The sequence below is a fragment of the Cottoperca gobio genome, chromosome 23, assembly GCF_900634415.1.
Source record: "Cottoperca gobio chromosome 23, fCotGob3.1, whole genome shotgun sequence".
In the NCBI taxonomy this organism is placed as follows: Eukaryota; Metazoa; Chordata; class Actinopteri; order Perciformes; family Bovichtidae; genus Cottoperca; species Cottoperca gobio.
Window position 1 is genome coordinate 9,774,995 of NC_041377.1, and position 16,215 is coordinate 9,791,209.

The following is a 16,215-nucleotide window of genomic DNA, read 5'->3' on the forward strand; positions in this document are numbered from 1 at the left end:
GACAGAGAAACACACAGACAGACAGACACACAGAGACAGACAGACTACAGACAGGCAGACGGAGCACAGACATACAGACTACAGTGTTAGTTCAAACTGTGAAGTACCTCAGCTCATCAGATCCTTCAGAGGACTTTAGGACTGGCTCGCCCTCTGGCGGCCATGTTGGAACTGTGCAGCTCAAAGCAACTGGCTGAGATTTAGTGATTACAATTTTATCTTCATCACGTGACATGTAAGGATGGATTTATAAATGTTACACCAGTGCAAAGTTAAAGTCTTATAGTAAATATCAGCATTATATGTACGATTTCAATGTCACATTTGAAGCATAAAAGTACCAATAAAGATAATTTAGAGTTCTGATATTTTATTTCAGGTCAGCGTAGAAACACGTTTTCTTCCACTCAACACAATTAATACAAACACTTGTCACAGTTTCTTAATTTCACCTTAAACTAAATGCTACAGGTAACACTCTAAAGTCTTTACAGGTGTCTCCTCGAGCTGCAGACAACACATTTGTCACATGAGCAAAGAGTTTCCACTCTGCAAACACTATCTCATAACTCCTCAGCATGACATTCACCTGCCACACCTTCATGCTCACGTCCACCTGCTGTTCAGACATGGTATGTTCCACAGACCTCAGCTGTCACTCTCAGGTCGTACCAAGGAGAACCTTCTGGAGGGGTCTGGGATAAACCACTTCTCCCACAGATCCAAGTGAACAGCAGGGTAACTCCACGGTTTAAAGGGACCGTTCCAGTGCAGCAGGTGCGCCTCCTGCAGGAAGCTCTCTGAGTAGCGGGCGTCTGGACTCCAGCCTGGACACAGGAGAGCTTTTTGAAATGTACATGACAATATTTCAGGTTTCTTTATGTCTGTATGTTGCAGAAGAGTCCACTTCACACATTGTATATTTATACAGCACTTAGACCTGCTTTATAATGAGAAACACACAACATGTTTTCCATACTCTAAATCACCACAACATTTAGAAGTAAAGAACATTCTTCCGTATGAGAACCTGAACTCACCCAGGTGTCTGACGTGCCACAGGGGGTCCAGTGTCGTGTATTTGTCATGAAACACTATGAGCATGGGGGGAGTAGCGACGCCTCCTGCCATGGCACTGCTGTATATGTTCTGCCTGGGGGAGAAATATAAACTTTAGAATGTATATTGATGTTACAGCCTGCATGTGTGAAATAGAGAAAGAAAGAAAACAGCCGACACAACAAGAAGAGAGACGGAATAACATAATAATATTCCAATAAATTAATGAAAGATATAAACATATAACTTGGTTGGAAGAAGTTTTCCTGGAAATAAAAGTCTAAAATATTGATAGAAACTTCTCAAACAGTCTTGACGACAGAGAGTATGTTAATATGTTGTTATGGTCTACAATCTGAGCAGATTGTTTTATATTAATGTAGTTTTACAGCATCTCTCACAACCACAGATGGAAGAATTAAACCGAAGGCGGCGGAGAAAATTCTTATGAACAAAGAACCTTCATCGTCTTCAGTTTGTTGTTGTTGTTCAAGTCGATCAGTGTTTTAAATTCTCCGGAGCTTCACCTTTGAGCCGGACATGAGATGCAACGTGAGGGTTTACAGAAACGTCTGCTCGCTGTGCGTACCTGAAGTTCTCCTCCATCCACTTCTCCAGCTGTTTGGTGATCTTCTGCTTCTTCCACTCGCTGATATCGGCCACAAACACTCCAGGGTTGAAGGAGCACTCTCTGGGGTTGATGCCCAGGTCTCTCACTTCCTTCTTCCTGTAGTCCAGGAAGCCCATGTAATTTGTCTACGGGGAAAATAACATAGTGACGAGCCTGCAGCTGAGACACGAGGGAAAGGTTTGCCTTCACTGTTTCTTCCAGCAGCCATTGTTGCATTTTCACATTGATGTTAACACACAAAGTGATAGAAGACGTAAAGCACCACCTGCATGCCGATGCTGCGCACCATCTCGTGTGTGGATGGCAGGTCGCAGTCAGTGGAGAACGCAGCAGCGTGACCCGGCTTCAGCTGGACACCAAACAGATCCTTGATGTCACCTGAAGAGCACGAGAAGTGTTGTAATATAAACACACAGCACAGCACTTATATATATATATATATATATATATATATACACACATATATACATATATATATATATATATATATATATATATACAGGACTGTCTCAGAAAATTAGAATATTGTGATAAAGTTCTTTATTTTCTGTAATGCAATTAAAAAAACAAAAATGTCATACATTCTGGATTCATTACAAATCAACTGAAATATTGCAAGCCTTTTATTATTTTAATATTGCTGATTATGGCATACAGCTTAAGAAAACTCAAATATCCTATCTCTAAATATTAGAATATCATGAAAAAGTATACTAGTAGGGTGTTCAACGAATCACTTGAATCGTCTAATTAACTCGAAACACCTGCAAGGGTTTCCTGAGCCTTGAAAAACACTCAGCTTGGTTCAGTAAACTAAATCACAAGTATGGGGAAGACTGCTGATCTGACTGCTGTCCAGAGGACCATCATTGACACCCTCCATCAGGAGGGTAAGACACAAAAAGGAATTTCTCAAAGAGCAAGCTGTTCACAGAGTGCAGTTTCAAAGCACATCCACAAAACGTCTGTTGGAAGGGGGAAATGTGGTAGGAAACGCTGCACAACCAAGAGAGATGACCGCAGCCTTAACAGCATTGTGAAGAAGAGTCGCTTCCAGAATTTGGGGGAGCTTCAAAGACAGTGGACTGAAGCTGGAGTCCAGGTATCAAAAGCCACTGTTCACAGACGTGTCCGGGAAATGGGCTACAATAGCCGTATTCCCATGGTCAAGCCACTTCTGAACTCAAGACAACGGAAGAAGCGTCTGACTTGGGCTATGGAAAAGAAGCACTGGACAGTTGCAGAGTGGTCCAAAGTCCTCTTTTCAGACGAAAGCAAGTTTTGTATTTCATTTGGAAGTCAAGGCGCCAGAGTCTGGAGAAAGGCTGGAGAGGAGCAAAATCCAAGTTGCTTGAAATCCAGTGTGAAGTTCCCACAGTCAGCGATGGTTTGGGGAGCCATGTCAGCTGCTGGTGTTGGTCCACTGTGTTTCATCAAGCCCAGAGTAAATGCAGCTGTGTACCAAGAGATTTTAGAGCACTACATGCTTCCGTCTGCTGAAAAGCTCTATGGAGATGAGGAATTCATTTTCCAGCATGATCTGGCACCTGCCCACAGTGCCAAAACCACCAGTAACTGGTGTACTGGCATTACTGTCCTCGATTGGCCTGCCAATGCCCCTGACCTGAACCCCATAGAGAATATGTGGGGTATTGTGAAGAAGAAGCTGAAAGACACCAGACCCAACAATGCTAATGAGCTAAAGGCCGCTATTGAAGCATCCTGGGCATCCATAACACCTCAGCAATGCCACAGGCTGATTGCCTCCATGCCACGCCGCATTGATGCAGTAATCCGTGCAAAAGGATTCCCAACCAAGTACTGAGTGCATTAATGGACATTTTCAAATGTTTGATTTTGTTTTGCTGTTATAAATCTTTTTTTTTACTTGGTCTGAGGAACTATTCTAATTTTTTGAGATAGGATTTTTGAGTTTTCTTAAGCTGTAAGCCATAATCAGCAATATTAAAATAATAAAAGGCTTGCAATATTTCAGTTGATTTGTAATGAATCCAGAATGCATGACATTTTTGTTTTTTTAATTGCATTACAGAAAATAAAGAACTTTATCACAATATTCTAATTTTCTGAGACAGTCCTGTATATATACATTGTATATGTATATATATATATATATATATATATATATACATTTATACATATATATATACATTGTATATGTATATATATATACAACCAGGGGAAATGTTTTTGGTAAGTCATATGTATTTTAATTTTTTTAACTTATACAACAAAAGGCACAATTAGTGCCGTTTGGAAAGAAGAAGCTTCCCATTTCAGTTAGTATCAAACACAATGTAATGTAATTTTGTGATCGTATCATCTGATCTGAGGCCGCATGTTTTGGACACTCGGGTGAAGAGAGGGGCGGAGCTGTCAACTGATCACCATCTGGTGGTGAGTTGGATCAAGGGGTGGGGGAAGACTCTGGACAGACCTGGTAAGCCCAAACGGGTAGTGCGGGTGAACTGGGAGCATCTGGAGGAAGACCCTGTCCGGGAGATCTTCAACTCACACCTCCAGTGGAGCTTTTCAGACATCCTTGTGGAGGTTTGGGGCATTGAACCTGAGTGGGCGATGTTCAAAACCTCTATTGCTGAAGCTGCGGTGAGGAGCTGTGGTCTCAAGGTCTTAGGTGCCTCAAGGGGCGGTAACCCTTGAACACCGTGGTGGACCCCGGTGATCAGGGAAGCCGTTAGACTGAAGAAGGAGTCCTTCCGGGTTATGTTATCCGGGAGGACTCTGGAAACAGTTGCAGGGTACCGACGAACTCGAGCAGCAGGTGTGGGAGAAGTTCGGAGAAGCTATGAAGAATGATTTTTGGTCGGCACCAAGGTGCTTCTGGAAAACCGTCCGGAACCTCAGGAGGGGGAAGCGGGGAACCATCCAAGCTGTGCACAGCAAGGTTGGGACCCTGCTGACTTCGACTGAGAAGGTTATCGGGCGGTGGAAGGAGCACTTTGAGGAACTCCTGAATCCGACTAACACGCCCTCTATGGTAGAGGCAGAGCTGGAAGCTGATGGGGGTCATCGTCAATTTCCCTGTTGGAAGTCACTGAGGTAGTCAAACAACTTCACAGTGGCAAAGCCGCAGGAGCTGATGAGATATGTCCAGAAATGCTGAATGCTTTGGGTGTTGAGGGGCTGTCTTGGTTGACACGCCTCATCAACATTGTGTGGAAGTCTGGGACAGTGCCTAGGGGGTGGCAGACCAGGTGGTGATTCCCCTATTCAAAAAGGGGGACCAGAGAGTGTGTGCCAACTACAGGGGTATCATACTTCTCAGCCTCCCTGGTAAAGTCTACTCCAAGGTGCTGGAAAGGAGGGTTTGGCCGATAGTTGATTCTCTGATTGAAGAGGAACAATGCGGATTCCGTCCTGGACGTGGAACAACGGACCAACTCTTCACTCTCGCAAGGATCCTGGAGGGGGCCTGGGAGTACGCCCAACCGGTCTACATGTGTTTTGTGGATCTGGAGAAGGCGTATGACCGGGTCCCCCGGGTGATACTGTGGGAGGTGCTTCGGGAGTATGGGGTGAGGGGGTCACTTCTGAGGGCAATCCAATCCCTGTACGCCCAAAGCGAGAGTTGTGTCCGGATACTCGGCAGTAAGTCGGACTCGTTCCCAGTGAATGTTGGCCTCCGCCAGGGCTGCGCTTTATCACCAATCCTGTTTGTAATTTTCATGGACAGGATATCGAGGCGTAGTTCGGGGAGGAGAGGGGTTGCAGTTCGGTGGCCTGAGGATCTCATCGCTGCTCTTTGCAGATGATGTGGTCCTGATGGCGTCATCGGTCTGTGACCTTCAGCAGTCACTGGATCGGTTCGCAGCCGAGTGTGAAGCGGTTGGGATGAGGATCAGCACCTCAAAATCTGAGGCCATGGCTCTCAGCAGGAAACCGGTGGATTGCCTACTCCGGGTAGGGAATGAGCCCTTACCCCAAGTGAAGGAGTTCAAGTACCTTGGGGTCTTGTTTGCGAGCGAGGGCACGATGGAGCGAGAGATTGGCCAGAGAATCGGAGCAGCGGGGGCGGTATTACATTCGCTTTACCGCACCGTTGTGATGAAAAGAGCCAGAAGGCAAAGCTCTCGATCTTCTGGGCGATCTTTGTTCCTACCCTCACCTATGGTCATGAAGGCTGGGTCATGAAGGTCCCACTGGGACCGAAAGAACGAAATCACGGGTACAAGCGGCCAAAATGGGTTTTCTCAGACGGGTGGCTGGCGTCTCCCTTAGAGATAGGTTGAGAAGCTCAGCCATCCGTGAGAGACTCGGAGTAGAGCCACTGCTCCTTTGCGTTGAAAGGAGCCAGTTGAGGTGGTTCGGGCATCTAGTAAGGATGCCACCTGGGCGCCTCCCTAGGGAGGTGTTCCAGGCACGTCCAGCTGGGAAGAGACCCCGGGGAAGACCCAGGACTCAGTGGAGAGATTATATCTCCTCACTGGCCTGGGAACGCCTCAGGATCCCCCAGTCGGAGCTGGCGGATGTGGCCCGGAGAAGGGAAGTTTGTGGTTCCTTACTGGAGCTGCTGCCCCCGCGACCCGACCCCGGATAAGCGGTAGACAATGGATGGATGGATGGATATTACAGGTAATATATATATATATATATATATATATATATATATATATATATATATATATATATATATACTATATATGTATATATATACACACTTATCTGAAAGATAAATATTTTCACACACACCCTGGACAATGACATCATCGTCTAAGTAGATCACCCTCTTGTGGTTGATGTCGAGCAGAGGTAAGTAAAAGCGCACAAAGTTGAGCTGCAAAACAAAACAAAGTTATGACACGTCTTTGTAACAGCAGCTTTGTGTAACATGCACGGAACATGTATAAGTTAAGTATCCGTGGACTCACCGGATGTAACAGATCAGGTCGAGAAGAATCCGGCTTCACTTTTCCCTTCAGGACCATTGGGTTAAACTCCAATATCTTATACTTGATGCCTTTCAGTTTGGTCTTCACGATGTACTGTCTGGTGCAAAGAAACATTAGTTACAGAAACGATTACAGATTCAATACATTCAAAGTGAAAGTGCAAAAAGAAGATAAACCTCGTCAGCTTCACGGCGTCACGAAGAGTGACAACGTAGAAGAAGACGCTGGCGTCTGTGTTGCTGTAGATGCTGTTGATGGTCGCCATGGCTGCACCGATACGCTCCTCCGAGGCACATATGATGACAGGGACGACATTATCCACCTCTGGACTCACGACGGGAACTCGAGCTGCGCTGACGACGCCGTTCCAGTGATCTGAGAGAGAATGATTGTTGTCATGTGAGGAAACACATTTAGTACTAAAGTGAGTGTCGCTCTGTGGCACAGAGGAGTAAGAGATATCAGGCTTTACACACACACACAGCTAATGTTTGAACACTATTTAATTTGCTCTATAAAGATTTGATTTGTGTGGAGTCACCTGAGAGTGTGGGCCGGGTGGAGGCTCTGAGCAGGGAGCTGTGCAGCAGCACACACAGCAGCAGCAACAGCAGCACCAGCAGGATCTGGTTAACTGGAACACAGGAGAGGAACAGATTGACTTTCTGCTCCCCTGCTCAGAAGGTGGATTATTTTAGGTACCAAACTGGAGCCAGCAGGCGATTAGATTATTTTATTTATTTTAATAAATTGTATTTTATTCCTTTAATCTGTACTAAAAACAGAAGCAGGCTGGAAACACGAAGATGTGTTTACAAGTGTATTTGAGAACTTTGGTTTCCCTCCGCTCCCAGTCTTTGTGCTAAGCTAGGCTAACGTCCCTTTGTGCTCAAGCACCAATTTTACTGAACAGACATGAGACTCACAGCAAGAAAAATACTTTGTTAAATTATTTAAATATTATAGTCGCATCCACATACAACTGTGTAAACTTAGTTTATGTTTTCTTCTCATCTCAGCAGAAATACACGTTGTGTTTCATCTCAAATTAAGTCTTCAGTTTTACGTTTCTTTAGTTTAAATATTTGTGTTGCTCCTTCAAGTTGTGTCAGTTTCTATGAACGGTAGGATTAAATCATTAAACCCAAATCTGTTTGTTAACAGTTTGTTGTTACACATTGTGTATTATACCGTTTAAACTACACACACCTTGAAAGCCAGACTTTTTTTATGAAACCCAAAGAAAACGTTTCGTTTTGAAAGAAACTTTATTACATTCAGTCCAAAGAAAGTGCTGTTCACACACTGGATCGTTAAAGTAAACTCCTTACAGCCCGTCATCTGGTTCCCTCGTCACACCCTCCCCCAACACACACACACACACATGCACACACACACTGTTGGTGCACGTGCATGGAGGCTGGATGCTTCCCAGTGGGGTTCCTTTACTGGGCTCTGCACAAAGAAAAGCTGATACTATAGTCTGAATGTTATTAGTGTTACAGCCCATCAACAGGAACTGAAGACTTTTCCTCTCTGCCTCACAGAAATGTAAATAATAAGTTAAATCATAACATTACAATAAGTGCAAACAAGCAGGAGGATAAAACTCAGAACAGCAAGAATACTGCAAATCAGCCTTAAATAAAGCATCTGCCACAAATCTGCCACATTGCATTTGTATTACACTTACTTTTTCTGAGGAAAGCCATATGTCATGTTTGTTCCCAGCGACATCTGCAAACACACACACACACACACACACACACACACACACACACACACACACACACACACACACACCCACACACACACAAAGATGAAATATGGCCCTCATAACATTACGAGTGTGATGTCACACATATACATATATAACACTCACTACGACTACATATTGTAATACAAATATACAACATCTGCCCTCTTTGTATTTGTTTGGTTTACTTTAGTGAAGTTCTTCCTGGGCCAAAATATTTATCTCAAACCAGGAAGTACGTGTTCTTGTAAATTAACTTATGGATCATATCTTATAGTGTTGATGCATTGAACACACACACACACACACACACGCGCACACACACACACACACACACACAAATACATATTTTGCTTGTACCTGTGTGTTTGTCAGTTAACCTGCAGTAACCTCACTGAGGCCTGGACACACTTGACAACACATGTGGCTGCATTTTGTCTAAAACCTTCCACCACTTCCTTCCTTGCCGGTGCCCGGGCTGCATCAGTTTGCCTTCCAGCCTTTGAAACTTTTATATAACTACAGAATAGAGATGCTTACACAATAATGACTGTCTCTCAGAATCACTACCTGGCTTTCATTGGCGTCATCGTCTGTACTTTCAGTGTGAACCTCAGCAGGAAGCAGCTCATCAGTTTCACAGTAGTCTGATTGTAACAGCACTTCCTCTGAAACCTGCAGACTTTATCTGAACAGGCCTCTGAGCAGTTTGAGTCATTTGTTTCTCGATCGTTTGTCACATGTTTAGAGCTGCCCAGAAACATCTGGACCGGATTAGCTTCTGATACTGAACTGCCGAACATACTGCATTCGAACAATTGGTAAAAAATGCATTGAGCCTACATGTGATATTGTCAAATAAATGATAAATATCAGTATAAAAGGTTATGTCTTGCAATAATATATATAAATAGCTTCTTCAAGGCACCATTGAGGGATTAGACTATTCATAATGTTGTATTATGCAGCATCCAGCTACAGAAGTTCCTAAAAGCACGTAAATGTGTGTGTGTGTGTGTGTGTGTGTGTGTGTGTGTGTGTGTGTGTGTGTGTGTGTGTGTGTGTGTGTGTGTGTGTACGTGTGTACGTGTGTGTGAGTGTGTGTGGTGTATGGGGGGTGGGGGTCCAAACCAAACCCCTGAAGTCATCACACTGCAAGGAATTCCTACCTAAATAAGGAAGTTAACTTTTTCAGGACTAACATTCAGTCACAGGAGAAAAGGTCTGAAACATTTCATTGATTTGTAACGAATTCGTTTTTGTGCAATTTTCTAGGAAAGAAAAGTTTGAAAGCTTAAAGGAGGCACATCTCTTCCTGCATGTCTGTACAACCCTGTGTTCCACAGAAGTATTGAATTGCATTGACACACCGCAAAATATTTGTCATGCATCACATATTTGCCAAATGTTATTAAAGTAAAAAAGTCAAACGGACAGATTTTTCAGAGGCCTAAAGATCTTTTTTCAGTGTTGCAGGACACAAAGTTCTCTTGTCTAAAACATACAACAAGGTTACATAAATACACGAAACAAATGCCACAAAATACAATAGACACATGCACTTTAGAATACAGAGATAAGTGAGGGAGGACTGTCCCTGTTGCTTTGGAATATGAATTATCAGACAAGTAGCACATTTAAAATGTCAGAAATGTTCTTACCAGAAAAAGAAGGTGGTAATTACGGTCAGTCTTATTCCTGGTGTTCATGGTCCATGTTGTAAAACCTCTGAGGACTGAGCTCACCCTCACCAACAATCCCACTTTTCTCTCCCACTGCTTTTTTTTGCTTCTCCTCCTTTTTCCCTCCAGATGTGACTCATCTGGTTCACCATCGCTGATCCTTCGCTGTCATTTTGCCAAAAAACTGGATTCGCTTTCCCAATTTCACGGAATCAGCAGTAAAACTGAAAAATGTATTTCTCCCGTGAAGATTATATTTTAACCAGTGGGCTGTTCCATATATTTACAGTGGTATTTATTACGCGAACATTGGGTAGATTACTTATACATTCATATCCTGGACGACATAAGTGAGTTAAAACAGATTGGGAGTCTTTTAGCTGGGCCAAATTGTACTTCGTCATAAAGACTACATTTCCCATAATGCCCAGGGTATCACTCTGCTGGAGAGGACGACTAAAGTTTATTCCTTTTTCAACAGTTTGGGTCGTCATATTTGTTTTCTGTGAGCATGTCAATGATATATCATTTATAATAATAATAATAATACATGTTGATTAAAATAAATAAATTGTATTACTTTATGTATGGAAATTATGGTAACAGGGTAAGGTCATGGTTGGCCATCTAATATTTTGCTACTCTGCAAAAAAAAAGCTGGTAAACACTTTTCTCCAGCATGTCTTCAAGAAGCCCAGCTTTACTGTTCTCTAAAGTCTACTGTTCTATCGTTTGACCTGTGTGACTTTATGTTCCTGCAGCAGCCTTTAACCTCCACCCATCATGGACGAACACACTTTAAAAGTGCTGGTGAAGCTCACTCAGGAGGGGCAGCTAAGCTCTCTGGAGAAACGTATAACTTTAGGGGGCTCGGCGTCGGCTCAGACTGTCAGCAGCAAACACTTTGGCCGGTCCGGGGACACTCTGCTGCACTACGCTGCCAGGAAGGGACACCTGGACATTGTGGAGTATCTAGTAAAGCGGGTAGGCGTGGATGTGGAGGTGTACAACAACGACTACAAGAGGCCGCTGCACGAGGCTGCTTCCATGGGCCACCAGGCTTGTGTCAGCTACCTGCTCCGGGAAGGAGCCAAGGTGGACAGTCTGAAGAAAGCTGACTGGTGAGAAAGGAGGAGTCGCAAATAACGCAAAAATATATTTAAATTCATGTGGCGCCCTCTTCGGCTTTAAGAAGGAACTGCTGTGTATGTCAGCCAGCTCCCTTCGATAGCTCAGTTGGTAGAGCGGAGGACTGTAGTGGCATAATGCTGAAATCCTTAGGTCGCTGGTTCGAATCCGGCTCGAAGGAGTTCCTTTTTAATTTACCGAATATTTTATATTCTTGTCAAACATACAAAAGAAACAATGATAAAGAGAAAGAAAAGCACCAGCAGCTGGCGAATCGGTAGTAGCTTAATATGCAGTGATGGATAGTAACGAAGTACATTTACTCATTTTGAGATATTGTACTTTACTTGAATATTATAATTTTATGCTACTTTATACAGCTACTCATTACACGAGGCAAATATCGTATTATTAAAGTGATGAACACATTTATCATTACTTATAATCCAGTAATATAATATATGATTCTGAAATGGACCATTCTGCATAATGAGTACTTTTACTTTAAGTATATTTTGATGTTAATACATTTGTATCTTTGCTTGAGTAAGATTGCAAAGTGCAGGACCTTTACTTGTAACAGAATATTTTTACACTTTAGTTTTGCTACTTTGAGTACTTCTTCTACCGCTAATTTTTTCCACCCTGATGTAATGTTTAATAATTCATTTTTCATTTCATACATATACTATTAGTGTGTAAGCTTGTAATGTAGCTTCCAGTAGAGTCTGTGCCTCTTCTCTCTCAGGACTCCCTTGATGATGGCCTGCACCCGGAGAAACCTCGGCGTGATCCAGGAGCTGCTGTGCCGTGGCGCCGACCCAGCCCTGAGAAACAAGGACGGCTGGAACTCCTTCCACATCGCCTGCAGGGAGGGCGACCCTCTGGTCGTACAGCACCTGCTTCTCACCGCGCCGGACGTCTGGAGGACGGAGAGCAACACGCGCAGAACTCCACTGCACACTGCAGGTAACACATCCTCACATCCAGCTCATGGATGTGGTTTAACAAAGTACATTTACTAAAGTACTGTACTTAAGTATAATGTTGAACTTCTACTCCACTACATCTCAGAACTGCACTACAGTTATCTTACAGCTTTTGCATATTTTAATGATTAATTACAAACTAATAAATAATGTATTCTTAAAGGGAGACACTGCAGGTGAATCAGCTAAATTATTAACTAATAGATATCAGCATGAAACTTCCCCAGTTCATTACTTACATTGAGAATTGTTTTATATTAAGTTTTGTGAAATGTTACGTTTAAATATGCAAATTAATTATTATCTAATGCAAACCTTTGGTGAATTTAGGAGAAATCTACAGACGCAAATAGACTAAGTTAGTAAAATAAAAACATAAATGTGTATTTTTGGATGGTTTATTTCCACTATTCTGAAAAAAAACATGTTTATAAAAAGGTAAACGGTCTGAGTGCTTATAATATATAGTAATATCTTCTGTGTTCATTGTCAGATTATAACTCGTGCTCTCTCTGTTCATCCAGCGATGCACGGCTGTGAGGAGGTTGTGAGGATCTTGCTGGAGAGGTTTGTAGAAGTGTTGTATGACAAATCACATGGGCATTTTATTAGTAATGTGTACAGCCAAAGAAATGCTGCACAATATATTAATTCAGAATCGGAATCATTGACCCTCACGTTCTTCGGTCCTCCCCCAGATGTGTCTACACCCCAGACTGCACGGACAGCTGTGGAGTCACTCCTTTCATGGACGCCGTCAGGAACGGACACATTTCTGTGGCCAGGCTGCTTCTAGAGAAGCACCAGGTAGAACAAAGCATTTCAGTTCAGTAATGCTTCAGTGTCTGCAGAAGTCGAGATATTTATATGTACTTGTTTGTGCTGCTGGCGTCTCCAACGGCCGCTGACGCAGTCGGGGCTCAGGCTGTGCACCAGGTGGCTGTCACCGGCCAGGAGGAGGCGCTGTGGTTCCTGGTGAGGGATCTAAACGTAGACGTGAATCAGAAGGCGACTGACATCCAGCTCACGGCCCTGCATTACGCTGCAAAGGTGAGATCAGTGACTCCCAACCGGGGGTGGGTACTTGTGCCTTAGGGGGTACTTGTGCCTTAGGGGGTACTTGTGCTTTAGGGGGTACTTGTGCCTTAGGGGGTACTTGTGCCTTAGGGGGTACTTGTGCCTTAGGGGGTACTTGTGCTTTAGTGGGTACTTGTGCATTAGGGGGTACTTGTGCTTTAGGGGGTACTTGTGCCTTAGGGGTACTTGTGCCTTAGGGGTACTTGTGCCTTAGGGGGTACTTGTGCATTAGGGGGTACTTGTGCCTTAGGGGTACTTGTGCCTTAGGGGGTACTTGTGCTTTAGTGGGTACTTGTGCATTAGGGGGTACTTGTGCTTTAGGGGGTACTTGTGCCTTAGGGGTACTTGTGCCTTAGGGGGTACTTGTGCATTAGGGGGTACTTGTGCCTTAGGGGTACTTGTGCCTTAGGGGGTACTTGTGCATTAGGGGGTACTTGTGCCTTAGGGGGTACTTGTGCTTTAGGGGGTACTTGTGCATTAGGGGGTACTTGTGCCTTAGGGGGTACTTGTGCCTTAGGGGGTACTTGTGCTTTAGGGGGTACTTGTGCCTTAGGGGGTACTTGTGCCTCAGGGGGTACTTGTGCCTTAGGGGTACTTGTGCCTTAGGGGGTACTTGTGCTTTAGGGGGTACTTGTGCATTAGGGGGTACTTGTGCCTTAGGGGGTACTTGTACAGTCATTTGGGGGAACGTGGAAATATTGTGGAGCAGCTCAGCTAATTTGAAAAAATGGAAATTATACATTTTGAGCGTCATTTTGGTGAAGTTTTCTGCATCTATATTTATAGTGGAAATGTCTTTACTTGTGTAAAGAAAAACATAAAGTTTAGGCAGCAAGTGTCTATTAAAAATGTAGAAATATAGTGGAATATAATGCAGTAAGGCTCTCAGGCATTACTTCCAAATATTTAATCTACAGTAGATCATCTTTTCCTCATTTAACGTTATTATCCCTGCTGAGTCAACACACGTGTCGGCAGAATTTACTCTCCTTCCTCTTTTGTGACTTTGTTTGCTGAAGTAACATTATGAGAATAATGTGTCGTTTGTACGGAGTAGACGGAAGTATCAGGAGTGAGATTATAATATGGAAGTATTTTACTAACATACATTCCTCTTTTCCATCCATGTTCTTCAGGAGGGCCACACGTCCACTATACATACACTGCTGGAGCTGGGGGCAGATCTTCATGTACGGGACAGAAAGGGAAGAACTGGTAACACACACACACACACACACGCACACACACACACACACACACACTGTGGACTTCTTACACTGTTATATTATCAGTGTTAGGTGTTAAGTTTGTTCTTTAAAAGCAGCTTTATTCTCTGAATGTGGAACATGTTTATGATAATCAGGGAATTATCATTTAATAATTGCCCTAAAAGAATCCTATTAATTTCCTTTATTCTGTGTTATCAAGCACCAGGGGGCGCCCCGCTGGTTAATGGTTAAAGTATAACTGCAGCGGGACATTTGTTGTCTCTCTCTACACTTACTGTCAAATCTAAATGTTAAACATAATCTAATAAAGATGCTTAAAATACCACAGCAGGATTCCTGATGTCTCAGCTGAGATGCTTCAGCCTCTCAAATGTGGAGCTTTCCTGCTTCTTCTCTGTTTTATACCTTATTAAAGTGACAAAACGAGACATTTAAAGACTTGGACGGAGAGAAACGGGGACGTTTCTCACTATTTTATGACATTACACCAATCTAGAAAATAATCTGCAGATTAATCTATAAAGAAAAGAAGCGTTTTGCAGCCCTAATGTCAGCCGTCATTCTCTTCACAGCTTGGAGGTGATGCATAGACGGGATGGATTGTATAAAATGGTCGGGGGAGGCCTTCAGGGCCCCCACGTCCCTGACTCTGACACTCTGACACAGCTGTGGATCCCAAAGCCACCAGAGGGGGGCATTCACACACCAACTCATCCACAAACTGGTTTTCCCACCTTGGAAATAACGAAACCTCTATAAACAGTTACTCATGTGACGCCGTGTGGACCGAGAGGTGGCGGAAAAAGAGAATCATCTTTGAAACGTTCAGAAAACTTTTCATATTCATCGTTAAATATCACATTTACTGTAGATGTAAGATGTAGAACGCACCCAAGTGCTGTGTTGTCCCAAAATCTAATCCCATCTAAATCAAATTTTCTTGAATAATAGTTTGGTCTATAAAATATCAGAAAAATAAATGTCTTGTATCTTCAGTCCAAAGATCTTCAGTTTAATGATATAAAACAGAGAAAAGAAGATCTCTATATTTGAAAGGCTGAAAAAAGCATTTTCTACCATTTTTGCATGAAAAATGACTAACGGTTAATCAATTATCAAATAACTGGCGATAATCTTTCTGCTGATCGACCAATCAATAAGTCTATAAGTCGCTGCAGCTCTACTTTCCTCCCTTCTATGTTCTCATCTCTTCCCAGCTCTCCATATGGCCTGCATCGGGCAGCATGCAGACGCCGTCAGGACACTCCTGCAGCTCGGACTCAAAGACTCAGACGACTCATCAGGCACAGCAGCCCGGCAGCACGCCAGGAAACCAGCCGTAGTGCAAGTGTTCGAATGTGGATCAGCAGAGCCATCATAAACAATACCATCATCATACAGAGTCTGAAATGATTTCTGTAATATTAATTTAAGTAAAGAAAATAACCTGAAACATTGAATGTGATTTAAAGTAAATCAGTTTAGGTTGTGAAGGTTACAATAACTCTTTACTTGTATTCTTAAGTAACTATTTGTAAAAACTAGTGTATCTATGTAAATGTGTATAAAATAAATGTAGTTAATGTAGTTTTAAGCTCCTGATGTTAGAATATAAAGGTATTAGTATTCAGTACATTTCCTGTGTTGGTTATGTCAGTTTGTGGTCAGTGGGTTTCAACTCTACCAAAACTGTGTCACTCTTGGCTTTCAAGAAATATGTAAAAACTGCTCCT

At 43.0% G+C, this 16,215-nt stretch overlaps 2 protein-coding genes, 1 long non-coding RNA gene and 1 other non-coding gene across 7 annotated transcripts; 2 read left to right on the forward strand and 2 right to left on the reverse strand.

The window, feature by feature from the left end:
• Positions 1-359: 359 nt before the first annotated feature.
• Positions 360-10,681, reverse strand: glt8d2 (glycosyltransferase 8 domain containing 2). The gene is made up of 10 exons (XM_029462357.1): positions 10,039-10,681; positions 8,315-8,358; positions 7,163-7,255; positions 6,798-6,996; positions 6,601-6,718; positions 6,422-6,506; positions 1,956-2,068; positions 1,649-1,815; positions 1,041-1,153; positions 360-827 (listed from the first exon to the last, which is right to left on the reverse strand). The coding sequence occupies exons 2-10, from the start codon at positions 8,331-8,333 to the stop codon at positions 649-651; spliced, it is 1,086 nt and encodes a 361-aa protein (XP_029318217.1). The 5' UTR covers positions 8,334-8,358; positions 10,039-10,681; the 3' UTR covers positions 360-648.
• Positions 10,682-10,686: 5 nt separating this feature from the next.
• ankrd16 (ankyrin repeat domain 16) lies at positions 10,687-16,117 on the forward strand. Of its 4 annotated transcripts, XM_029462353.1 has the most exons (8): positions 10,687-10,719; positions 10,821-11,180; positions 11,936-12,156; positions 12,701-12,743; positions 12,875-12,983; positions 13,062-13,226; positions 14,390-14,468; positions 15,700-16,117. In XM_029462353.1, exons 2-8 carry the CDS (start codon positions 10,843-10,845, stop codon positions 15,861-15,863), a joined length of 1,119 nt encoding a protein of 372 aa, XP_029318213.1. In that variant the 5' UTR covers positions 10,687-10,719; positions 10,821-10,842; the 3' UTR covers positions 15,864-16,117. The 4 variants fall into 4 exon arrangements, with proteins under 4 accessions (XP_029318213.1, XP_029318214.1, XP_029318215.1 ...); XM_029462354.1 differs by lacking the exon at positions 10,687-10,719 and having other exon boundaries at positions 10,761-11,180; positions 13,065-13,226; XM_029462355.1 differs by lacking the exon at positions 10,687-10,719 and having other exon boundaries at positions 10,761-11,180; positions 15,055-15,831.
• Positions 11,281-11,368, forward strand: trnay-gua (transfer RNA tyrosine (anticodon GUA)). Its single transcript is given in 2 exon segments — positions 11,281-11,317; positions 11,333-11,368. It is a non-coding gene; the product is annotated as a tRNA-Tyr (tRNA).
• LOC115028525 (uncharacterized) lies at positions 12,651-13,151 on the reverse strand. Its single transcript, XR_003834571.1, has 3 exons — positions 13,050-13,151; positions 12,855-12,968; positions 12,651-12,735 (listed from the first exon to the last, which is right to left on the reverse strand). It is a non-coding gene; the product is annotated as an uncharacterized LOC115028525 (long non-coding RNA).
• Positions 16,118-16,215: the final 98 nt, after the last annotated feature.